Consider the following 26,510-nt stretch of genomic DNA (forward strand, 5'->3'; position numbering starts at 1 on the left):
TATGCTGCAAGTGTCAACTGTATAATACAGCTGACAACTCGCTCTAATGGCCGAAATCAGAGATAACTCGGATCCCAGACGTTTAACCATTTAGATGCCGCAGTCAATAGTGACCGCTGCATCTAAGCTGTAAGACAGAGGGTGCCGCTATGTCATCCAATTGCCCCCCGATGAAGCGCGGTGGTGATGCATTGTCATGGCAGCCAGGGGCTCAGGGATAAATGGGAGACCATTAAATGTACAATTCACTGCAATACCTAAGTATTGCGGTTTATTGTACCAGCAATGAATGCATGCTCAAGTCCCCGAGTAGGTCTAAAATAAAATGTAGAGATAAGTTTAGTAAAGTTTTGAATTATGTACAAAAAGAGAAAAATATTAAAGATAAAAAGTGATCAAAAATTCATATGTACCCCAAAATAGGTACCACTAAGGCTATGTTCACATGCTTAACAAAAAACACCTCATTTTAAAATAACGGCGCGTAAAAATACTCCCCGTAAAAAGAAGGGCATGTCACTTCTTGAGCCGTTTTTGGAGCCGTTTTTCATTGACTCAATAGAAAAACAGCACCAAAAACGGCTGTAAAAAACGCTAGTTGTTTAAAAACGGCTGAAAATCAGGAGCAGTTTTCCCTATTTTTTCTCAATTCTACTCCGTTAAATAATATTTTTCAGTTTATCAAAATATTATATGATAAATTAAATGGTGCCATTAAAAAATATAACTTATTTAACAAAAGACAAGCTGTCATATGGCTATGTCGATGGAAAAATAAAAAAGTTGTGGCTCTTGGAATGCGGGGAGGAAAAATCGAAAATCAAAAAGCAAAAAATGTCTTAGACCTCAAGGGGTTGATAAACTTTTCTTAATTTTTTTTTTTACTCTTCCTACTGCATTTCACAATCTTAGTCGAGATTGCTAGTAATGCTATCGGCCAATAGTACAGTCGGGCCTACTGTCGGTGGTGCATCTCTTAATTTTAAATCTTATGTCTGTGGCTGGCTTTAGATTTCTGGAACAAAAAAAATAGTGAAGAGACTGTAATACAAAAAGGGATGAGGACTTAATTTTTTTTAAATTATTATGTACTTATATTTAACTGTGATTTATACAGCATCAATATATTGTGTGCCCATTTACATCACACGTAGGCTGTATGGCAACATACATAATCCCTACAGCTTTATACTATAGTGTCGTACCGCCATACAATACTCTGTCAGGTGCCGTATCTACTAAGAAAGGCTCCGTCATGTGATGGAGCATACCACAACATTCTTTCTATCAGATTGCTACAGAATATTTAAAAAAAAACAACCCTCGAGTTGATATGTTTCATGTGCATGAATCTACGTAGTTTACAGATCATAAAATAGATACCAAATAAATAACAGGTTTTAAAAATATCCTTTATACATTCAGTAATATTTAGCTAATAGCAGAAAAAACTGTCTGGATGTGAAAATCATCATGATACTATCTGTATTTTAAAACAATGCAGGGAAGATGACAGACATACATATTTGCATTTGTTGAAACATCCTATCAACATAGTGCGATCATTCTTTACTAAACCTTTGGGAACGCAGTCAGAAAATGCAGACTTAAAGAGGCTCTGTCACCAGATTTTGCAACCCCTATCTCCTATCGCAGCAGATCGGCGCTGCAATGGAGATAAGAGTAACGTTTTTTGTTTTTTTTAAAACGAGCATTTTTGGTCAAGTTATGACCGTTTTTATATTTATGTAAATGAGGCTTTCTAAAGTACAACTGGGCGTGTTTAAAGTAAAAGTACAACTGGGCGTGTATTGTGTTCGTTACATCGGGGCGTTTTTACTTCTTTTACTAGCTGGGCGTTGTGTATAGAAATATCATCCACTTCTCTTCACAACGCCCAGCTTCTGGCAGTGCAGACACAGCGTGTTCTCGAGAGATCACGCTGTGACGTCACTCACTTCCTGCCCCAGGTCCTGCATCGTGTCGGACGAGCGAGGACACATCGGCACCAGAGGCTACAGTTGATTCTGCAGCAGCATCAGCGTTTGCAGGTAAGTAGCTGGCCAAAAATGCCCTGGCCAAAAATGCTCGTTTAAAAAAAAAAAAAAAAACGTTACTCTTATCTCCATTGCAGCGCCGATCTGCTGCAATAGGAGATAGGGGTTGCAAAATCTGGTGACAGAGCCTCTTTAAGGAAACTATGGGAGACCACTATAAACGTTTCTAACGCTTCAACAGAAATCATATAAAGTGCAAACATTTACATAAATATGGTCAATGTAACACACGTAGACGATAGTTCAGATAGCCTGTGTTAACTGTATAGGCGCATATGTGTTGGTTAATCAGATATAATTTATCGGCAGAGGTAGGATGACGGAACTTTACAAGATAGAGATAATTTTATAATGACACAGTGGGTAGCACCTGCAGTAAAAACGAGTCATATGAAAGGTATTGTTATAGTGTCCCTCATGTCATGTCTATGCGTACTGTTCCTCATATCCCACTCAGAGTAAAGAGAAATACAGGATTATACATGATGAAGACTCAGGTTGAAATAGATACTATATGTAATGAAGCAGTTACGGTAAAGTATGATAATTAAAAAGTATATTTTGTAGCCTATAAAAAAAAATGGAATGTGAACAAGTCTACAGCAACATTTCACTCTTTTGGACACATTCTAAAGCTGGATTTCTTTTTGTAATTTTATATTTTATACTTTGGCCAAATATTTTTTCTATGCCTTTTTTCTGCTGCACAGGTAAAGCTTTAAAGGCTATGTACACCTTTGAGGGCCTTTTTCTTTTAATAAATAGATCAGTCACTATGATTAGTGTAGTTTTTATTAAAAAAATAGTTTTACTTTTGGAGATACAGCTGTTCTTTATTCTCTATACCGAGCAGCTGTATCTTTCACTTCACACTGAATCTGTCAGTCTGACGGACAGATAGGTTCAATGACAGCGGGTCTTGAACTGCTATCGATCACATCTAAGTTCATAACTTAGATGTGATCGATTACAGGTGGATCCTGCGTCGCCGACACTGAACCCGTCAGGTTCGCGGGACTGACGTATTCAGTGAAAAGCGAACAATACAGCTGTTCTGTATAGAGAATACAGAGCAGCTGTATCTAAAAAAGTAAAATGAAATTAAGAATTTACACTAATCATACTGACTGATCTATTTATTAAAAGGAAAAAAAAAGATCCCAAAGATGTACATTAATACACCTTTAATATTTTACCAAAAATGCAACCAGTATATATATATATATATATATATATATATATATATATGTATATATATGTGTGTGTGTGTGTGTATATATATAATTATATCTATCTATCCATCCATATACACAATTCTATTCTTTATTTTTTTAGATTTATATAGGGAAATATGGGCAGAAATAGGGAACATTTCAATTGTCCTTTTTTTCAGTTTATAATTCAATATAGTTACTTTCACCAAAAAGAGTTTATAGAAAAACATAATCCTCTTACTCCTATGTCTAACTATACCAAATATATGTACTTTACCCTATAATACCAGAGAACAAAGGTCCCCATATTATATCTAGCTTGTACCCCACTGTTGGCTGGTATATTGGATCTGTAAATGAATACAGAGTACCTGTGCACAGAAATTTATCTTTACAGTTTAAAGATGTGTCCACCCTTACCGGAATTTGGTTAAGGACTCCCGTTTCATTAAAACATTTCAATACAATATTGCAACAGGCTAGCAAAACCCTTGACAGGCTGTAACCCACATCACAACCACTGGGTGGTCACACATCGTCACAAAATTATGTTGTTTTTTTCAGAGCTGGTCATCTCGCACCACACATCTCAGGATATGTGCAATAAAAGGAAATGTAAAGAAGGACACATTCTACCATCAGATAAGGGCAGGGCTGATGAGCCAAAAATTTGTGACCGTTAATTGCATGACGCCCATGTACAATGCTCCATGTCATAGAAGATTCAGTGTGTTTGTGGGGAGGGGTTTGCCTTTTTCTTTTTAATATATTAATATATTATAGGGGTGTATTTATATATTTTTTACATAATTTTTTGACCCATGTTGAGTTGACATGATCTTGGTCGTCCCAGCATTCCTCTGTATGCAGATCACACATAATAGTGATCTAACAACAGCCGTCACATGGACCTATGTAATTCAATGGGGCTATAGAAAGAAATGAAAGAAATGAAGAGGAAAAAAACAAAACACTTTCAGTTTTTTTTGCAGACTTAAAAAAACGCATGACATACGGTTGACATACGTGCTTTAAAAACGCAAACGCGCACACTGATGCTGCATTGATTTGCAACACAAGAAAAACGCTGCGTTTTTTACACATGCAAAAGGGACACGTTCATGTGAATCTAGCCTTAGGGTATGCTCACATGGCAAACGAAAAACGGCCGTAAATTACAAAGCTGTTTTCAAGGGAAAATAGCCTCTGATTTTCAGCCATTTTTTATGCATCAAGCGTTTTTTGATGGTTTTTTTATGGCCGTTTTTGGAGCTGTTTTTTTATTGACACAATGAAAAACAGCTCCAATAATGGCACAAAAAGTGACATGCACTTCTTTGTTACGGGGCTGTTTTTTTACAATTGGCCCCGTAAAAAACAGCCGCATGGGAACGAAACGCCGTTTTTGCTATTGAAATCAACGGGCAGATGTTTGGAGGCGTTCAGCCCCCGTATTTTTAGACAATTTTTGGGGTGTTTACGGCCCGAAAAACAGCTGAAAATAAGCTGTGTGAACATACCCTTACGCTCATCGGAGTCCCTGATGGAGACGGGAGTATGGCTGCACAGCCCAAATCATTGAGGTTATAATCACATGCAGCAAATGGGTCACAGAAATGTCTATGACTGAAAATCACTCCAATACATCTGAAGAATTAAATAACAGCACTCCATTGTTGCAACGGTCTATTTCAAGCCTCCACCGACTCCAGTTGAATTTAAAATGTTGCAACAATGGGTTAATAAAAGAACACTTTTATCTACTTTGGAGTGCTGCTGTTTTTTCAATTTGTTGGATAGTTAGTACGACTGCGTGGTTGCGATCTTATATGTTAATCTTCATTACACAGTGCTTGCTGCTTTTTGCTTTATTTCTGAGGGAACATCCCATTCATTTGAATGGGTTTGTTATTGCAGCATGAGAATGGATTTTTACAATCCCCAATAATTTTTTCTCAAATATTCATTATGTAATACTTACCTCATGCCTGGGGATCCACAGGTGACTCCAGTAAGAAGGGAAAAGGCATAAACTTCAGCAACTTCTATCAATGGGCTATACCCACGTGTGTCCAAACGTTCTGGATTAACGAGACTACAAAGTATGTCATAAAACAGAATGCGGCTCTCTTCACTTAGAACTTGTATTTCCCCATCACTTGCTACCTGCCAAGTAACAAAAAAATTTCACATCTTATTTAAGCTTCCTGCTCAGGTGAAAACAGAGGATTCATAATAAGATAAGAGGAAAAAACATAAATCAGATTATGTAATTTTATACCAAGTAGGGTTGTGTAATATTACTATTAGAAGGGAATCTCACAACCTTGGAATTACCAACAAAGCATAATGCCAGTTATTAAATAAATTTAGATTTATTGCATTCTTTAAAGAAGTCGATAAATTATTTCTACAGGACTAAAAGGTGTTGTCTATTCTCAAAAAAATTATGACCTATCCTCAGGATAGGCCATCAATATCTGATCAGTCGGGATCCGAATCCAGGCACCGTCGCCGTTCAGCTGTTTTAAAGGGGCTGCAGCGCTCGTACGAGTGCTGCTCCCTCTTCATTTCGTTTACTGCTCACACTGTGAATCGCCAAAACACTTGTAGCATCGGTTCACAGTATTACATCCTTCTCCCATTGACAAGTTTGTCAGCGATTCACAGTGTCAGCAGTAAAGGAAATAAATGGAAAGCAGCAATTGTACGAGCACTGCGGCCGCTACAAAGCAGATGATTGGCAGGTATGCTGGGAGTCGGACCCCGACCGATCAGTTATTGATGGCCTACCCTCATGATGGGCCATCAATTTTTTGGGACTGAACAACCTCTTTTTTTATACAATAAATTTTTATTGATTTTATATGCACCACAAAAAATCAATATACAGTCATCAAATCATTTTTCTACATAAGGTAAATATAAGATACACAGTTTTCTGAGAATATTAGACTTTAGAGGCATTAAATACAAACATATAATCAATCAGCAGTCTCTATATATAACAGAACAATGGGTCAAAAGGACAGTAGAACGTTTTCAGTACTTATTGTTACTGAGAAATCAAAAGGAAAGGGGGAAAGGGAGGGGACAGGGGACAGGGGGTAGAATACGTAGGGTGAAGAATCTGGGTCATGTCAGCAATCTAAAGAGACGTCAAACATATGTCTTGAGGGGATAGGAGTGCACAGGTAAGCAAAGGGTCCACATATCTATTGTACAGTGTTATCCACCTAGAAGTGGCTATAATTTTTGTCTTTAGAAAAAGTTAACCGGGGTTTCCAAATTGTTTGGAATTTGACATATTTATGTAACTCTATATAGAATATTTCCTCCATTCTAGCTAGTTGAACCCCTTTCCGGAGCCTAAGCCCTATTGGGGGGGGGGGCTGTTTCGGTTTTCCAGTATAGCGGTATAAGTGCCCTAGCCACACCAAATAAATGTGTCCAAAGTACATCAGGTTTGACCCCGGTTGAGGGCGACTGTATGTTCAGGAATATTAGGCAGGGGTCTATGGTGATCTAAGATTGGATTATAGTATTCAGCAGGGTTTATATAGAGACCCAGTATGGAGCTATTTTTCCCACATTCCCACCATATATGAAGGTATGTACCCATTGCCATGTGGCATTTCCAGCATAGTGGCGAGGTTCCAGGGTAAATCCTGATCACGACCCAGGTGGTTTTGTACAAACTGGTAGTGAGTTTATATGAAGAATCCTTGACGTTTAATACATCTAGAAATGCCTAGAGAGTTTCTGTAAATCTCCCCTATCTCTTTATCCGTGAAAGTCAAATTTAATTCTTTCTCCTAGGATTTAACGAAGGTGAGAGCATCAGCGTTATATATTTTTATACGGTTAGTGTATAGAAGAGAGATTATATTCTTAGGTGGTCTGCCCAGGAGTAAAAGTGTCTCCAGCTACGTCTCCAAGCTTCCACAGGAATCTTGCTTAAGCACGTCTAGGTAGCACTATTTAAGGTGAAGATAGGTGAGGAAGTTAATAGAGGCAAAACCTGGGGAATTCTTCAACTCCTGGTAGGTAGGGACCGAGCCGTCCCTCAGGATGGAGTCATATGTTTAATCAAACGCTGCTTTAGGTAGCGTAGGGCAATCCAAGGGGAACATAGTTTGGGATATTACCAGATCTCCAATAGACATCCATGTTGAGGGGATTTTATATAGGGATTTTATATGCTGATTTGTCAAACACGTCTGAATACATGCTGATGTAAGGAGATTTTTTTGCTAGATAAGGCGCTTGTAAAGGATCTGCCAGACACAGCTTCTGTGTCGACGCCCGTGGTTAATCAGTCTGCCTCTGCTCCTAGGTTTGATAGGGTGACTCGATCTGCTACCACTCAGGCTGGTAGGCTGAGGAGTGGGAGAACCTATCACAGCCTGGCCAGACGGAGCTAGCTCCCGCCCTCGGTCTATTTATACCTTCATTTCCTGCTCTTCCTTTGCCTGTGATTCTGTCTGGTTTCCTGGCTCTGTCCCATCTCCGTCCCTGTGCCTACTTCTCCAGGAAGTTCTCGCCCACTGAGAGTAACTATGACGTGGGGAACCGCGAACTCTTAGCCATTAAATGGGCATTTGAAGAGTGGCGCCACTTCTTGGAGGGGGCTAGGCACCAGGTAACTGTCCTTACCGACCACAAGAATCTGGTTTTCCTAGAATCTACCGGGAGGCTAAACCCGAGACAAGCTCGATGGGCGTTGTTTTTTACTAGATTCAACTTTGTGGTCACCTATAGGGCTGGGTCTAAAAATATTAAAGCTGATGCACTGTCGCGTAGCTTCATGGCCAGCCCTCCTTTGGAGGAAGATCCTGCTTGTGTTTTGCCCCCAGGTATAATCATATCCTCTGTTGATTCTGACTTAGTCTCCGAAATTGCGGCTCATCAAGGTTCAGCTCCCGGGAACCTTCCTGAGAACAAGCTGTTTGTTCCCCTGCAATTCCGGCTAAGGGTACTCAGGGAAAATCATGACTCTGCACTATCTGGCCACCCAGGCATCCTGGGTACCAAGCACCTCATTGCTAGAAACTATTGGTGGCCTGGGTTGCCTAAAGACGTTAAGGCCTACGTCGCCGCTTGTGAAATTTGTGCTAGGTCCAAGATTCCCAGGTCCCGACCAGCGGGCTTACTATGTTCTTTGCCCATTCCCCAGAGACCTTGGACCCATATCTCAATGGATTTTATCACCAATCTGCCTCCATCTCAAGGCAAGTCGGTGGTTTGGGTTGTAGTAGACTGCTTCAGTAAGATGTGCCAGTTTGTGCCCCTCAAGAAACTACCCAATGCCAAGACATTAGCTACCTTGTTTGTCAAACACATCCTGCGTCTCCATGGGGTTCCTGTCAATATTGTTTCTGACAGAGGGGTACAATTTGTTTCATTGTTTTGGAGAGCTTTCTGTAAAAAGTTGGAGATTGATCTGTCCTTCTCCTCGGCCTTCCATCCTGAAACTAATGGCCAAACTGAGGGGACTAATCAGTCTCTAGAACAATATTTAAGGTGTTTTATCTCCGACTGTCAATATGATTTGGTCTCCTTCATTCCCCTCGCCGATTTTTCCCTTAATAACCGGGTCAGTAACTCGTCAGGGGTCTCCCCCTTTTTCTGTAATTTTGGGTTTAATCCACGGTTCTCCTCCATTTCACCTGGTGGTTCCAACAATCCTGAGGTAGATGTAGTTCATCGGGAACTGTGCACAGTCTGGGCCCAGGTTCAGAAGAACCTAGAGGAGTCCCAGAGCATACAAAAGACTCAGGCAGATAGAAGACGTTCTGCTAACCCCTTGTTTGTGGTCGGGGATCTGGTGTGGCTATCTTCAAAAAATTTGCATCTTAAAGTTCCGTCCCAAAAATGTGCTCCCCGGTATATAGGGCCGTACAAGGTCATTGAGGTCCTTAACCCTGTCTTCTTCCGGCTAGAGTTACCCCCGTCTTTTCAAATACACGACGAGTTTCATGCCTCCCTCCTGAAACGCTGCTCCCCATCCTTGGCTACCTCGAGGAAACTTCCCTGTTCTCACCCCTGAAGGGGTAGAATTCGAGGTGGCCAAGATTGTGGATAGCAGGATGTTCCAAGGCTCCCTCCAGTACCTGGTCCATTGGAGAGGATACGGGCCTGAGGTGAGGACTTGGGTACCCGCCCGGGATGTTCACGCTGGGGTATTGTTCAGGAGGTTCCATCTTCGGTTCCCCAATAAGTCAGGTCCACCTAGGAAGGGTCCAGTGGCCCCTCATAAAAGGGGGGGGGGGTACTGTAAAGGATCTGCCAGACACAGCTTCTGTGTCGACGCCCGTGGTTAATCAGTCTGCATCTGCTCCTAGGTCTGATAGAGTGACTCGATCTGCTACCACTCAGGCTGGTAGGCTGAGGAGTGGGAGAACCTATCACAGCCTGGCCAGACGGAGCTAGCTCCCGCCCTCGGTCTATTTATACCTTCATTTCCTGCTCTTCCTTTGCCTGTGATTCTGTCTGGTTTCCTGGCTCTGCTGTTCCTGCTAGTACTTATGACCTCTGCTTCAAATTGACCCTGGCTTTACTGACTACTCTCCTGCTCTGTGTTTGGTACCTCATACACTCCTGGTTTGACTCGGCTCGTTCACTACTCTGGTTGCTCACGGTGTTGCCGTGGGCAACTGTCCCATTTCCCTTAGCTTCCGTTTACCCTTGTCTGTTTTTCTGTCATTTACTTATTGAGCGTAGGGACCGTCGCCCAGTTGTATGCCGTCGCCTAGGACGGGCCGTGCAAGTAGGCAGGGACTGAGTGGCGGGTAGATTAGGGCTCCCCTGTCTGTCTCCCTACCCCGACATTACAGCGCTACCTTTGGGCAATCCATCCATAACAATGATATCAATGGGAGGCCAATAGTGGCTACCTCCACGGGGACGTCAATTTTAGGATTGGACCGGTCAAACCAGTCTATAAGCTGTGTTAGCGGCACCGATTGGTAGTACGACAGTCTCTACATCTGGGAGCCCAATTCCCCCATTTTTTTTAGGTAGGATAAGGGTGTGGTACGCTATCCTAGGTTTAGTACCATTACCATTCCAGATATATTTAGAGAACATTCGTTTCATGGAGGTAAAGAAGGATTGTGGGAGGGGAATGGGCAAGGTCTGGAAAAGGTACAAGATTTTTGGCAATATGATCATCTTGAGCAAGTTTGTTTTGCCTATCCATGAGATAAATGGGATCTTCCATGAGTCGATGGTGGTTTTTATATGTGAAAGTGAAGGAACATAGTTATGCTGGTAGCAGGTCTTTGGAGACAGAGTCAACATGGCTCCCAAATATTTAATAAGGTCTGATCGTAGTGGAAAAGGCAATGTGTGTTGCAAAGTTGACAGGAACGTCTGGGGGCACGAAACACATAATGTCCCCATAATGTTTAAAGATGTGCGCTAGCTGACTCAATGCTGTATTCGGATTAGCAATAAGAATAAGCAGGTCATCTACAAAAGTGGCTGTGGTGTGTGTGGGATTACCTATTCTCACTCCTACCAGTTGAGATTCTTGTCTCAATCGCTGTATCAAGGTCTCTACAGTTAGGATAAATAGAAGCGGTGAGAGGGGGCACCCTTGTCTGGTCCCATTTTTTATCAGAAAAGGTTTTGAAATCTGTCTATTCACCCTAACATTTGCACTCGGGGTGTTATATAAGGACATGATCTTATGTATAAATGCCTGTGGAAATCCGAAGCAAGTCGGCACCCGTGCCATGAAAGTCCAATCCACCCGGTCAAATGCCTTTTCAACATCTGTAGATAACAGCAATAATAGGATATTTCTATACCGTGTTTTTGAGTATATGCATGACACGGGTGGTGTTGTGCTTGCCCTTTCTGCCTTTAACAAAGCCTGTCTATTCAGGATTAACTAAATGCGGCAGCAAAATTTGCATTCTGTTAGCCAAAAGATTCGCAAATTAGTTTGACATCTACATTTAATAACAAGATAGAGCGATAGCTGCCACACAGGGGACAGGACAACCTATTTAAACATTGATGGTCTGACCCCTTTTTTTGTTTATACACAAGCACAGTGCCTCGTCCACACAGCCGGCTGTATCTGGTACTGCAGCTTATTCCATTCAGTCCCATTCAAGAATGGGACGAGCTGCCAGACTCCAGACACAGGTGCTCGTAAAGGGTAAGCCATTGTGTCTGTGTAAACAATGATGAAGCATCAAGCAGTTTCAGCCAGACATTACAAATACATGACCGTTCATGTAATACACGGACATGCTGGCTCCACCAGAGCAGGAGCTACTGATACTGAGTGGCTCTCCATTCTGGCTAATGAAAAGGGGGTCCTCAGCAAGGAACCTTACTCTATGACGTCCATATGTCCTGATGAAACAAACCCTTTAATAGTGTAACTCTTAGGGTATGTTCACGCGGCCTATTTTCAGACGTAAGTCGGGCATATTACGCCTCAAATTACCCCTAATACGCCTACAAACATCTGCCCATTGCTTTCAATGGGTTTTACAGTGTTCTGTTCCCACGAGCCTTCATTTTACGCGTCGCTGTCAAAATACAACACGTAAAATGACGGCTCGTCAAACGAAGTGCAGGACACTTCTTGGGACATTTTTGGAGCCGTTTTTCATAGACTCTAATGAAAACAGCTCCAAAAACGGGCGCAAAAGACTCAGCGAAAAAAACGTAGCGAAAAACGTGAGTTGCTCAAAAAACATCTGAAAATCAGGAGCTGTTTTCGCCTGAAAACAGCCCCGTAATTTCAAACGTAATTTGTTAACACGTGTGAACATACCCTCACTGAAAACTTATTTTAGAAAGACTGTAGTATGTAAATGTCAATCTATACGAACAAGATCCACACATGGGTATGTGAAAATAATTATCAAAGACAAAATTAGGACAAAAACAAATGTAATCAAATTGTAAATTTGCATTTGTACCTTTTCCAGGATACTCATGGTGGCACCAAGTTGTTCTTGTGTAAATTCAGCACCTGCCTTATTGTTGAGGGTCTGGAGAACCCTGTTTAAGATAACCTCATCATAGGGCTGATAGAGTTGGTCAAGTAACCCCCACGTAGACTGAGATGTGGAGTCTGACAAAATGGTGATGTTGGCAGTCCCATATTGTTTATCAATTTTGGCACCTCCTGTGGGATTTAGAAGTAAAACCTGAAAACGCTTTGGATAAGGATTAAGTGATGCAGTTTCGGGTGTTAGGGTGACATCCAGAACAATATTTTTTTGTCCTGTCTCAAAGGTAAGTTTTCCCTCTGAGCCCACAAAATCCCGTCCTGCAACAGCTGGATAAATCACTGTATGTCCAATCATGTCAGATCTTTTCATTTCCTAAAAAAAGCACAAGTAAATATAACATTGTTAAAGATCAGGTTATATTTTCTATTAAAACCTACTGCCCATTACACAGCACCAATCTCTCTTATCTTGTTCATTGAACAAATATTGAAGACTTGAGAGACTTGTGCATCCTTTTTATCGTGCATTAGAGATTCTAAAGTTTTCATAATTTCTTTGGAGTAAATCCTGCACCAAACCTGTTTTTTTTAACTGCACCTGCTTAAGGACATGTAATAGAAGCTTCACTACAGCCCTCCCAGGACCTTTCACATAGTAATTTAACAGTTCAGCTGTTAATTGGCCCTCAGGTGTGACAATCAAAAGCAAGTCAGAACTGTTAGGGTATGTTCACACGGCAGTGTCCGTTACGGCTAAAATTACGGGGCTGTTTTCAGGAGAAAACAGCTCCGTAATTTCAGGCGTAATGGCATATTGAGGCGCTTTTTCGCTGCGTCAATTACGGACGTAAATGGAGCTGTTTTTCCATGGAGTCAATGGAAAACAGCTCCATTTAACAACTGAAGAAGTGACAGGCACTTCTTTGACGCGGGCGTCTATTTACGCCCCGCCTTTTGACAGCGGGGTGTAAAAAAAATGACAGTCGGAACAGAACATCGTAAGACCCATTCAAATGAATGGGCAGATGTTTGCCGACGCTATCGAGCCGCATTTTCGGAGGTAAATCGAGGCGGAAAACGCCCGAATTACGTCCGTAAATAAGCCTTGTGAACATACCCTTAGGCTGGATTCACACGAGCACATTACGTTCCGTAATGGACGGAACGTATTTCGGCCACTAATCCCGGACCGAACACACTGCAGGGAGTCGGGCTCCTAGCATCATAGTTATGTACGAAGGTAGGAGTCCCTGCCTCGCTGCAGTTCAACTGTCCCGTACTGTAATCATGTTTTCAGTACGGGACAGTAGTTCAGGGACTCCTAGCCTCGTACATAACTATGATGCTAGGAGCCCGGCTCCCTGCAGTGTGTTCGGCCCGGGATTAGTGGCCGAAATACGTTCCGTCCATTATGGACGTAATGTGCTCGTGTGAATCCAGCCTTACTGGCACAGAGGTGAGAGGAGGTAAGACGGGGTAGCAAGGTCCATCTCAGGGTATTGAAGGAACAAGAAGCCCTTTTATAGAGATATCAAATATGAGAAACCCTGTATTGCAAACAACTAAACTTTGAACAGAAAATCTTCACACAGTTACTGCACACAAGAATTCCAGAGCACTGGGACATTTTTATTTTTGGCTATAAGTATTTTTGATTATATAATTATAAAAAAAACTTTGCATGTAAAAGTCAAAGTCAGTTTAAATGAAAGAGATCCTAATAGCATTCATAAATCTATAAACTGAACAGGAATGAAAAGGCAGTAGAGATATACTTCTTGTGCAGCAATACGTTGGACACACTCTTTAGCTGTTGACTCTGTATAGAATATACATACCTAAGCTACAGTCCCCTTTTTTTTTTGCTATAGATAGTGCCCTTCTCCCAGCTGCAAGCTTATTTCCAATGCCCTGTCCTGCATTCTCGCATCCAGAATACAGCTCTTTCTGGAGCTGGAGCCGTATTGCAATATGCACCTCTTATAATAGCTGATGCACAGTGAATATGAGTTTCAATTGAATCGAGGAATACAGGAAATGAAAATCAGTATGAACGATTTAAATGCCCGTAGTTGGGGCCATAGTAAAGAATAAACTGGGAATCTTGTCTAACAGTAGCCAAGTATATTGCAGTTATATATCAAATTTCCACCCAAGCATTTTTTTTAAGACAGATGTCAATCATTTTACAGCCTATCACATGCATACTGTTCCAACTCACCATTATAATATATGCAAAAGAAATGGACTGGGATGAGATCGGTTGTCTGGAAATTTGCAGGCTGATTAAAGTTGTTTTCTTGTGTGCAACAGCCACTCGAGATCCGACAGCAAAGAAAATCAGACCACGCGGGGAGTCGCTTTCAATGATGATTATTTTGGCAAATCGAGTACTGCCATTTATTAATGCACCAGCACTTACGTCATATAGTTCAATGAAGAAATACGTCTCAAATTCAGGCACCTGTGACCGCAAACAGATAATGATCATTATTTACAAAAAAATGCACATGAACTATAAAATAAACAGAGTGGGGCACAGGTATTTTCAGGTCTGAGCAAAATAATGGGGATATTCCCCTATGATTTATTATTCCTTTTCAGCTATCTTGCGCTTTAGACTTAGTAGGATTCAAACCTTGTGAACAAAGTGGATTTTCAGGATATTCCATCCTAAAAATCTGCAGCTGAAACTTGGATTTTTACATGCAGATTTACACACAGATTAGCTACATTGAAATTAACTGGAGATAATCTGTGTGAATAACAAACCTGGAAGAAGCCGATGTTCTGGCGAAACTTGAGTCGGGCCGTTTAATGACTGTTTGGAGGCCACTTTGAATTTTATGTTTGAAATGCTGATTTTAAACTCATGCTTGTGTGAATAATAAACCCTATTTGAGTTCCCAACACTGGTTGTAGATGTTATTGCATGTCTATTTTTTATGTCATCTACACCAGAAGATCTGAGTGGACTTAGGGCACGTTCAGACGTGGCGGAATTGCTGTGGAATTCCACTGTGGACAGTCCACAGTGGAAATCCGCAGCAGACAGTTTGTCCATTGGTTTCCACACCTTTTTAGTTATCTTTGTGAAGACGTTGCGGAAAACTCCACAGCGGACCACAGGCTGCGGTGCGTAATTTTCTGTCCGCAGCATACACTGTCTGTTGCGGACTTGTTGTGGAATTTCTCCATTGACTTCAATGGAGTTTCAAAATTACGCAATGAAATCCGCAGATGTTATGTGTGTTGCGTTGCGGATTGCTTTCAGGAACAGGATATTTCATCATTCTGTCTGGACCTATGTGTGCCGAGGTCTATACCCAGACTGGGATGGAATGTTTGGAAGAGAGCCGGGTGTGATCTGCACCTGAATCCGCAACGACAAATCCGCAGCATTTTACTTAACATTTTAACCAAATCCGCAATGGAATCTGCAACGCGGATTATGTGCGGCATTGATGCGGACAGTGTCTGCAGAATTCCACCACGTCTGAACATGCCATTAAAGTGCAGGATTCTTCTATACCAGCAGAGGCTGGCATTTATTCCTGGAACGGAAGGGAGGACTTGACTTCCATATCCCCGTGTCCACCGAGGATACCAGTAAAAGGAAATAAATTATTTTATACTTTATGTTAAGCATACTGCATAATTCAATACATTTTTTTTCTGGAGCATGTGAATGGGGCATTAAATACACCATTCACATGCATTGCTGGCGGAATTACTGCGGATTCTGTCTGGATTTAGGCCCGAAATTCATGCACAAAAATCTAGACAGAATCCACGTGTGAACATTGCCTAAAAATCTTCCTGTAGATCAAGCCTTCAGTACTGCTTCTAGCTATAGGCTTTAGATGTCACTTACACTATATGGACAAAAGTATTGGGACACCTCTTGATCATTGAATTCAGATGTTTCATTCAGTCCCATTGCCACAGGTATATAAAATCAAGCACCTGGCCATGCAGTCTGCCTTTACAATCACTTGTGAAAGAATGGGTCTTTCTATAGAGCTCACTGAATTTGAGTGTGGTACTGTAATAGGATGCCACCTTTTCATCAAGTCAGTTCATGACATTTCTTCCTTCCTAGATATTCCATGATCAGCAGTAAGTAGTATTATTGCAAAGTGGAAGCGTTTAGGAACCACAGCAACTGACCCATGAAGTGTCAGACCACGTAAAGTTACAGAGCGGGGTCGCCGAGTGCTCTGCTGGTTCGATAACTGCAGGGTTCCAAATCTCATCTGGCATTAACATTTGCATAAAAGTCTATTTGCCGTGAGCTTCATGACTTGGGTTTCCATGGCCGAGCGGCTGCATGTAAGTCTTTCATCACCAAGCAGAATACGAAGTGTCTAGTGATGTAAAGCACGCCTCAGATCACTGGCCTCTGGAGCAGTGGAAACATGTTCTGTGGAGTGACAAATCACGTTTCTCTATCTGGCAGTCTGATGGACGAGTCTGAGTTTGGCGAATGCCAGGAGAACATTATCTGCCAGACTACATTGTGCCAACTGTAAAGTTTGGTGAAGGAGGGATAATACTATGGGGTTGTTTCTCAGGGTTTGGCCTAGGCCTCTTAGTTCCAGTGAAGGAAAATCTTAATGCTTCAGCATACCAAGACATTTTTGACAATTGTATGATTCCAACTTTGTGGGACCAGTTTCGGCATGGCCCTTTTCTGAACCAGCAGGACTGTGTCCCAGTGCACAAATCAAGGTTTGTAAAAGCATGGTTGGGTGAGTTTGGTGTGGAAGAACTTGAGTGACCCGCACACAGCCCTGAACTCAACCCAATCCAACATCTTTGGGATGAACTAGAAGTGAGATTGTGAGCCAGGTCCTCCCATCCAACATCATTGTCTAACCTCAAATATGCTCTTCTAGATAAATTGGCAAAAATTCCCACAGGCACACTCCATAATCTTGTAGAAAGCCTTCCCAGATAAGTGGAGGCTGTTTTAGCTGCAAAGGGGGAACCAATTCAATAATAAGGCCTATGGATTTATAAAAGCTCCTGTAGGTGTCCCAATACTTTTGTACTTACTGTGTATCTTATATATTATAGTGGGCACAGACCACCACTGTAAGTAGAAGGGTGTAGGTATTGTTGGCATGATGTGTTGTGATAATACAATCTGTAATCTTTGTTTTCCACAGAACTTCAGTTAAATCTACCAAGTTTCATAAACTGAGTCATAACGATGCACATGATAAGTTCAGCTCTGCTACATATGAAAAGTTGTAAATAGGTACCCGCTTATATTGTCTACAACTATCGGACCTGATTTATCAAAACTGTCTCAGTGAAGAAGTGCCCTTGATGCCCATATCAACCACACAGATCAAACTACATAATTACTATAGACTTTTAGAAAATAAAATATCAACTCTGATTGGTTGCTATGGCCAAGAAGGCTAGTTTTAATACACGGAAGCCACTATGAAAACATGACTCCAACAGTAGGAAGTCTAGCAACCTTTCTATGGAAACTCTCTACCACTACAAATTTTCCTTTGCTTTGGAACATTTGCATAATGTCCTATTAAATCTGAACTACAAGGTGCATGTGTGCCTACTTATAAATTACCCCACGATTAGTCCAGTTCGTAAGTAGTGAGAAGCATGTGTGGCAAGTGGCACATTGGGAGGACATATATTGGGTGAAATTGCCTTCTAGGATACCGCTCATAGGACAGATACAATGGTGTAAAGTGTCCTTTTCTAGTGACAGGTTCCCTTTAATACCCATCCAGTGGGGTTTTTCCACACACTGAACAGACATTGGTAGAAATTGTTAAAGGAAATATGTGTTCAGAAAATTACCTCTTGTTTAAATCAAGTTTTTATGTTAAACATCTTTTTTAAGAACTTTGGGTGATTTTTTTTTTTTTTCATTTTCCTTGTCATTATCTATATTAAAAAAATATATCCTAAAATCTTGCAGTTTTCACTCTGGTCACTGAGTCTCACAATAGACTGACACCTCCTGTTCTGTAGAGATCACTTCTCATCAGTCATTATCATCACGGGCCGGATTACACTGACAGGTAACACCTCTATATAGATAAGATAGGATCCACCATACACAATAGACTGACACTTCCTGTTCTGTAGAGATCGCTTCTCAGCAGTCACCTCATTATCATCACAGGCAGGATTACAATGAAAGGTAATACCTCTATATAGATAACACAGGATCCACCACTGACAAAAGGAGATGGACACAGTTCCCCTCCTATCCCTTCAAGCACAATGACCACTGCACATGCCTAGTACACTCTCCCATAGAAGTCAATGGGTCCTCTCCTGTTCACAGGTTCCTATGGTTTAGGGCATGACCACACGTGGCGGATTTCCTCCGCAACTGTCCGCATCAATGCCGCACAGAATCTGCGTTGCAGATTCTGCTGCGGATCTGCACAAAATGTGCAGTAAATTGATGCGGACTAGCTGCTGCGGACTGCGGGAAAAGTGCTTCCCTTCTCCCTATCAGTGCAGGATAGAGAGAAGGGACAGCACTTTCCCTAGTGAAAGTAAACGAAGTTCATACTTACCGGCCGTTGTCTTGGTGACGCGTCCCTCTTTCGGCATCCAGCCCGACCTCCCTGGATGACGCGCCAGTCCATGTGACCGCTGCAGCCTGTGCTTGGCCTGTGATTGGCTGCAGCCGTCACTTAGACTGAAACGTCATCCTGGGAGGCCGGACTGGAGACAGAAGCAGGGAGTTCTCGGTAAGTTTGAACTTATATTTTTTTACAGGTTGCTGTATATTGTGATCGGTAGTCACTGTCCAGGGTGCAGAAACAGTTACTGCCGATCGCTTAACTCTTTCAGCACCCTGGACAGTGACTATTTACAGACGTCTCCTAGCAACGCTCCCGTCATTACGGGAGCCCCATTGACTTCCTCAGTCTGGCTGTAGACCTAGAAATACATAGGTCCAGCCAGAATGAAGAAATGTCATGGCAAAAAAGCAAGACGCATCCGCAGCACACATAACATGTGCATGACAGCTGCGGACTTCATTGCGGAATTTAGAATCTCCATTGAAGTCAATGGAGAAATTCCGCCATGAGTCCGCCACTGCTCCGCAACAGACAGAGCATGCTGCGGACACCAAATTCCGCTCCGCAGCCTATGCTCCGCAGCGGAATTTTACGCCTCGTCTAAACGAACACTGCTAAATTAAAGTGTAAGTCAATGGACAAACGGCTCCGCTGCGGATTAACGCTGCGGAGTGTCCGCAGCGGAATTTAAGTGAAATTCCGCCACGTGTGAACCCAGCCTTATGTGGCTGCTGTAAAGCATATCTCTAAATGCTGTAAACAGCAGATCATGTACCGAAAACAGAATACAAAACAAATCTAGAATCAAAAATAAAAACAGATCAGAAAAAAAGATTATGTTTCACTATCTGGTTTCAATGATAAAAAAATAAATAAAAGTGACTCTTTCCCTTTATAGTTTTCTCCCATAGCAAAAGAGGCTAGTATATCCCTTCCTTCAGTTTCCATACAAATTTAGAAATGTTAAAGTTCATATAAAGGCAACTATTAAAATATTTAAAAAAATGTAATTTCATCTACCATAAAAGGTGTTAAATAAAATCCCCAGTGTAGGAGCATTCCTGGAACACATCCTCGCTGTGCTGAACACTGTGCTCCCACAGAATCAGCCTTCACCAGTTTCTCAGCACTGACCTTGTCATCTTTTATTTCCACAGTAATTAAGCATTGTGTTTGTCCTGCAGTACAGATGGCATATCCTGATACTGCCTGCAGTTCATTAACCAAGATCACATCATCCCTGGAAGGTTCAACCCAAGTTTTATTAAAGGTTGCACGCCAATAGATCTTCACATCTTCAAATGCCCTAAAGTAGAGAAATATACATTTAACCAACAGAACTGGAAACAAAGTAAATTAGTGTAATATAAAAGGAAAACCATCATATATATATAAAACAAATGGAGGGCTACAGCAATATATTGTATGAATATAAGACAGATATTGGATAGACAGATGATATGTCCGCCCTTCAGCATTCTGCGTTATTTGTTGCAAATTTTTTTATTATGCCTCTTGAGGACCCAACTAATCGTAGCTTTAGGGAGCCAAGGATTCTTTTTGTTCTTGCAAATCTTGGTGTATACTGCAGATATGAGCATTAATTGCAGTGTTTAACTGGTTAAACAACGTAGACTGGAGGTTGTTACAATCAAAGCTGAGAGTGTAGCAATGCGGCTGTCAATCAAAGCTGCTGTTATGGAATCACCAGTTGAGAAATTCCCAGGATGGAAGTTTATGGAATTGCTAGGTGAGCAATTCCCCCAAAGGCTGCTGGAGACTGTCAGGAATGAGCGTGCAAATAAATCCGCAACCCCAAATCCGTCACAATTCTGAACAACAGAGTCTAAGGCTACTCTATGGTTTTCGCCAGAGCCCACCGAAAGGCAGGATGGATTTTGCTGCATAGAACCGAGGTTGCTTTAACAGAGTTCAGTGTTGGATAAGAGGTGCAATGCAGGCAATACCAGAACAGATAACAAGACAGCCAGAGGGTAAACGGAAAGTCCAAATCGCAAAGCTAGTGGATATCAGGGATTGCAGAGGTCAAAACCAGCTGGGAGCAGAAAGTCCAAATTAGTAATGACGGTAATCCAGAGACAAGCCGAGGTCCAGTTCCAAAAAGTGCATAGGGTACAGGGTATAGTCAGGGTATAGGGTCAGGGTACAGGGTATAGTCAGTAGCTTGATCAAGCACATGGAAACAAGGAAAATCACAAGCAAAGAAAACAGAACTAACCCAGATTTAAATACTCCACCGTTCAATCTGATAGAAAGAAGGGCTGAGAAGTGGGATAGACTCAACAACTAAAACCAGAACCGCCCCAAATCTAGACTAGAAGTCATGGCACTCTTAAAGGTACAGACGTTTCCTAACAGCTGCCTTCCCTTTGTAGCAAGGGCACAACTGTTGTGCACCAAGATATTACTCAGACAAAAATATACTTCACAGTGTGGAAACTACCTCTGGCCTTTGTCATATAATTAAATCTAGCTGTGCCAACCTGTTAAATTCTAAATGCCTAGCAAAAAGCTATAGGTCCTGGTTCACACACGCACTGTATTGACATTTTGTTGGTATTAGATTTTGTTGAAGATTAACTTACATTTCCAAAATAAAACAAGAATATACAGTTAGGTCCAGAATTATTTGGACAGTGACACAAGTTTTGGCATTTTAGCTGTTTACCAAAACATATTAAATATACAGTTATATAACCAATATGGTCTTAAGGTGCAGACTCAGCTTTAATTTGAGGGTATTCACATCCTAATTTGAGGAAGGGTTTAGGAATTACAGCACTTTAATATGTAGCTGCCTCTTTTTCAAGGGACCAAAGACCATTAGACAATTATCTCAAAAGCCATTTAATGGGCTGCATGGGCTATTCCCTCATTAATCCATCATCAATTAAGCAGGTAAAAGATCTGAAGTTGATTCCAGGTGTGGCATTTGCATTTGGAAGCTGTTGTTGTAAACCCAGAACATGAGGTCAAAGGAGCTCTCAATGCAAGTAAAAAGACCATCGTTAGGCTGAAGAAAAACTGAAGAAATCCATCAGAGAGATAGCACAAATGTCAGGCGTGGCCAAAACAACAGTTTGGTAAATTTTTTAAAAAAAAGAGCACACTGGTGATCTCGTGAACTTCAAAAGGCCTGGACGTCCACGGAACATAACAGTGGTGGATGATTAAAGAATCCTTTCCATGGTGAAGAAAAACCTCTTCGCAACATCTACCCAAGTGAAGAACACTCTCCTGGAAGTAGGTGTATCAGTATCTAAGTCTACCATAAAGAGAAGACTTCATGAGAGCAAATACAGAGGGTTCACCACAAGGTGCAAACCATTAATCAGCCACAAAAATAGAAAGGCCAGATTAGACTTTTCCAAACAACATCTAAAGAAGCCGCCAAGTTCTGGAACAGCATTCTTTGGACAGATGAAACTAAGATCAACCTGTACCAGAATGATGGTAGAAAGCATGTAGAAGGCTTGGAATGGCTCATGATCTAAAGCATACCACATCCTCTGTAAAACATAGTGGAGGCAGTGTGATGGCATGGCCATGCATGGCTGCCAAAGACACTGGGTCACTAGTGTTTATTGATGATGTGACTGAAAACAGAAGCAGCCGGATGAATTCTGAAGTGTTCAGGGATATTATTTTTGCTCAGATTCAACCAAATCCAGCTGGACATCGCTTCACAGTACAGATGGACAATGACCCAAAACATACTGCAAAAGCAACCCAGGAGTTTTTTAAGGCAAGAAGGGGAATATTCTGCAATGGCCAAGTCAATCACCAGATCTCAACCCGATGGAGCATGCATTTCACTTGCACAAAACTTAAAAGGGTTTTCCAATACTTTTTTTCTTTTAATCACTGCAGCTCTTCTCAATTTATCTGTTAATGCCCCCAGAATATCGTAATCTAGATTTTTTTAACCCCTTCCCGCACCTTGACGTAACTGCACGTCAATGTGTGCAGGAAGTTGGCGCACCTTGACGTGCAGTTACGTCTGTGCTTTGACAGTTAACCACCGCGCTGCGCTACACCGCAGCGGCGGTTAACTGTACAGGGTGTCACTGTGCAGGGTGTCTGCCCTGCATTCCCCATTGCTGATCAGCGGCCCATCGCCACTGATTTCGGCAGTTAACCCCTTAATTGCGGCGTTCGATTTTGAACGCCACAATTAAGGTGTTTAGCGCCGATCGGCAGCCCCCATGTGAAATCACGGGGGTTGGCGATGGTACACATGGCATCTGGACGCCAGACAATGGCTTCCGGGCTACCATGTACAGAAGCCTACAAGGACCAGCCGTAGGGTGGTCGTCGTAGGCTTCCTGTCAGTGTGACTGTTACGTCACAATGACAGTTGGAATGCATTACACTACGTAGGTAGTGTAATGTATTCCAGCAGCGATCAAAGCTGCAAGTCTAAGTGTCCTCTAGGGGGACAAGTGTAAAAAGTAAAAAAAAGAATAAAAATGTTTTAAAAAAAAGTGTAAAAATAAAAGTTACAAGTGACATAAACAAGAACTGCTTTTTTTCCTATAATAAGTCTTTTATTATAGGAAAAAAAATGAACACGCAAAAAAAAAGTACACATATTTGGTATCACCGCGTTCGTAACGACCCCAACTATAAAACGATAATGTTATTTTTCCCGCAAGGTGAACACCGCAAAAAAAATAAACGAAAGACAATGCCAGAATCACTATTTTTTGGTCACCACCCCTCACAAAATATACAATAAAAAGTGATCAAAAAGTCACATGTACGCCAAAATAGTACCGATACAAACTACAACCCGTCCCACAAAAAACAAGCCCTTACACAACTTTTTTGACTGAAAAATAAAAAACTTATGGCTCTCAAAATATGGTGACACAAAAAAGAAATTATTTTCTAAATAAGTTATTTTATTGCGCAAACGCTGTAAAACATAAAAAACCTATATACATATGGTATCGCCGTAATCGTACCGACCCACAGAGTAAAATATAATGGTCATTTATAGCCCAGGGTGAACGCTGTAAAAAATAAATAAAAATCATTGTCAGAATTGATGGTTTTTGGTCACCTTGCTTGCCGAAAAATGGAATAAAAAGTGATCAACAAAATCGCATGTACCCAAAAATGGTACCAATGAAAATGACAGATTGTCCCGCAACAAATAAGCCCTCACGCAGCTCCGGTGGTGAAAAAATAAAAAAATTCCGGCTCCCAGATTATGGCGATGGAAAAGCGGATAAGATCGGGCTCCATTTATAAGTGCGACACTGGCCACATATCTGAAGATTATTATTTTTTTTACCCCATTATTATACCCTCTTATTATGCCCTGATGTACTCTGCCCAGCCTACATATGCCCCCACATTATAAACTGAAATACCAGCAAAACGCCAGAGCTACTACCAAGCAAAATCTGAGCTCCAAAAGCCAAATGGCGCTCCCTCCCTTCTGAGCCCTACAGCGTGCCCAAACAGCCGCTTACGTCCACCGACATGGCATCGCCATACCCGGGAGAACCCGGTTAATATTTTATAAAGTATTTGGGGCACAAACTGGGCACAACATATAGTGCACTAAAATGACACATCAGTGGAAAATTTTAATTTTCACTCTGCAGCATCCGCTGCGCATTAAACCCTTCGCGCACAATGACTTAATAGCATGTCGTGGTGTGGGGTGATATATGGAGCGTCTCACACGCTGAGCCCGCGCCATACGCTGCGGGTGTCAGCTGTGTATTACAGCTGACACCCGGGACTAACGGACAGAAACAGCGATTACGCTGTTACAGGAGCCTGTAAAAATGACAATATACTGCAATACATTACTATTGCAGTGTAGTCTACCAGTGATCTAACGATCGCTGGTTCAAGTCTCCTAGGGGGACTAATAAAATATGTAAAAACAAAAGTAAATAGTTATTATTAGTGGAAAAAAATAAATAAATATTTAAAGTCCAAAAATAAACCCTTTTCACATTTTTTCTCTAAAGTATTGTAAAAAAATAAAAAAAATACACAAAATTGGTATCGCTGCGTCCGTAAAAGTCCAAGCTATTACAATATACCATTATTGAACTCGCACGGTTAACGGCGTGAAAAATAAAGAACTTTAAACGGCAAAATCACAGTTTTTTGGTCACCTTCGCTCTACCAAAAAAATGTAATAAAAAGTGCTCAAAAAGTCTTATGTACCAAAATATGGTACCAATAAAAACTACAGCTCGTTCTGCAAAAAATAAGCCCTCACACCACTCTATTGACGGAAAAATAAAAAAGTTGTGGCTCTCGGAAAGCGGGGAGGAAAAACGAAAAAGAAAAAGCAAAACATGGATCAGTTCGAAAAGGGTTAATTACTTTCTAATGAAAAAAACATTTATGACCACATGTGGGGTATAGCCATACTTGGGAGAAATTGATTTACAAATGTTGGGGTACATTTTCTTCTTTATCCTTTGTGAAATTTTAAAAAATCAACATTTTAGTGGAAATAATGTTGATATTAATTTTCACGGCCTAATTCTAATAAATTCTGCAAAAGACGTGTGGGGCCTAAATGATCACTATACCCCTAGATAGATTACTTAAATGGTGTAGTTTCCCAAATGGGGTTACTTTTGGGGGGCTTCCACTGTTTCGGTCTCTCGGGGGCTTTGCAAATTCGACATGACACCCAAAAACTGTTCCAGCTAAATTTGAGCTCCAAAAGCCAAATAGTGCTCCTTCCCTTCTAAGCCCCGGTGTGGGTCCAAACAGCAGTTTATTACCACATATGGGGTATTTACGTAATCAGGAGTAATTGTTTTACAAATGTTGGGGTGCTTTTTCCTCTTTATTCCTTGTAAAAATTAAAAAGGTCTAAGTTCTTATAGAAAAAAAGTAGATTTTTACCTTTACAGACTAATTCCAATGAATTCAGCAAAACAACTGTGGGGTCAAAATGCTAACTTTACCCCTAGAAAAATTCCTTGAGGGGTGTAGTTTCCAAAATGGGTTCACTATTGGGGGGTTTCCACGGTTTTCATTCCTCCAGTGCATTGCAAACGCGACACGGCACTGAAAACTATTCCAGCAAAATCAGAAATCCAAAATCGAAATGGTGCTCCTTCTCTTCTGAGGCCTACTGTGGGTCCAAACAGCAGTTTATTACCACATATGGGGTATTGCTATAATCGGAAGAAATTGCTTTACATATGTTGGGGTGTTTTTTCCACTTTCTTCCTTGTAAAAATTTAAAATTTCAAAGTTTTTTCACAAAAAAGTAGATTTTCATCTTCACATACTAATTCAAATAAATTTAGCAAAAAAACTGTGGGTTCAAAATGCTAACTATAACCATAGATAAAGTCATTGAGTGGTATAGTTTCCAAAATGGGGTCACTTTTGGGGGCTCTTTACTGTTTTGGTACCACAAGACCTATTCAAACCTGACATGGTGTCTAAAATATATTCTAAAAAAAGGAGGCCCCCAAAATCCAGTAGGTGCTCCTTTGCTTCTGAGGCCTGTGTTTCAGTCCATTACTGCACTAGGACCACATGTGGGAAATTTCTAAAAACTTCAGAATCTAGGCAATAAATATTGAGTTGCCTTTCTTGGGTAAAACCTTTTGTGGTAAAGAAAAAAATGTATTACATATGAATTTTCGAAGAAAAAAAAATG

The 26,510-nt window shown here is 41.2% G+C and overlaps 1 protein-coding gene across 1 annotated transcript in view; it reads right to left on the reverse strand.

The window, feature by feature from the left end:
* Nucleotides 1-26,510, reverse strand: part of ADGRV1 (adhesion G protein-coupled receptor V1) — a 681,209-nt gene that overhangs the window by 279,102 nt on the left and 375,597 nt on the right. Inside the window, exons 77-80 of the mRNA XM_075837359.1 lie at nucleotides 19,967-20,138; nucleotides 14,473-14,715; nucleotides 12,217-12,624; nucleotides 5,253-5,437 (exon numbers count right to left, since the gene is read on the reverse strand). Coding sequence (XP_075693474.1) covers nucleotides 5,253-5,437; nucleotides 12,217-12,624; nucleotides 14,473-14,715; nucleotides 19,967-20,138 — 1,008 coding nt within the window. The remainder of the gene's footprint in view (nucleotides 1-5,252; nucleotides 5,438-12,216; nucleotides 12,625-14,472; nucleotides 14,716-19,966; nucleotides 20,139-26,510) is intronic.

This window comes from Rhinoderma darwinii, chromosome 1 (genome assembly GCF_050947455.1).
Source record: "Rhinoderma darwinii isolate aRhiDar2 chromosome 1, aRhiDar2.hap1, whole genome shotgun sequence".
In the NCBI taxonomy this organism is placed as follows: Eukaryota; Metazoa; Chordata; class Amphibia; order Anura; family Rhinodermatidae; genus Rhinoderma; species Rhinoderma darwinii.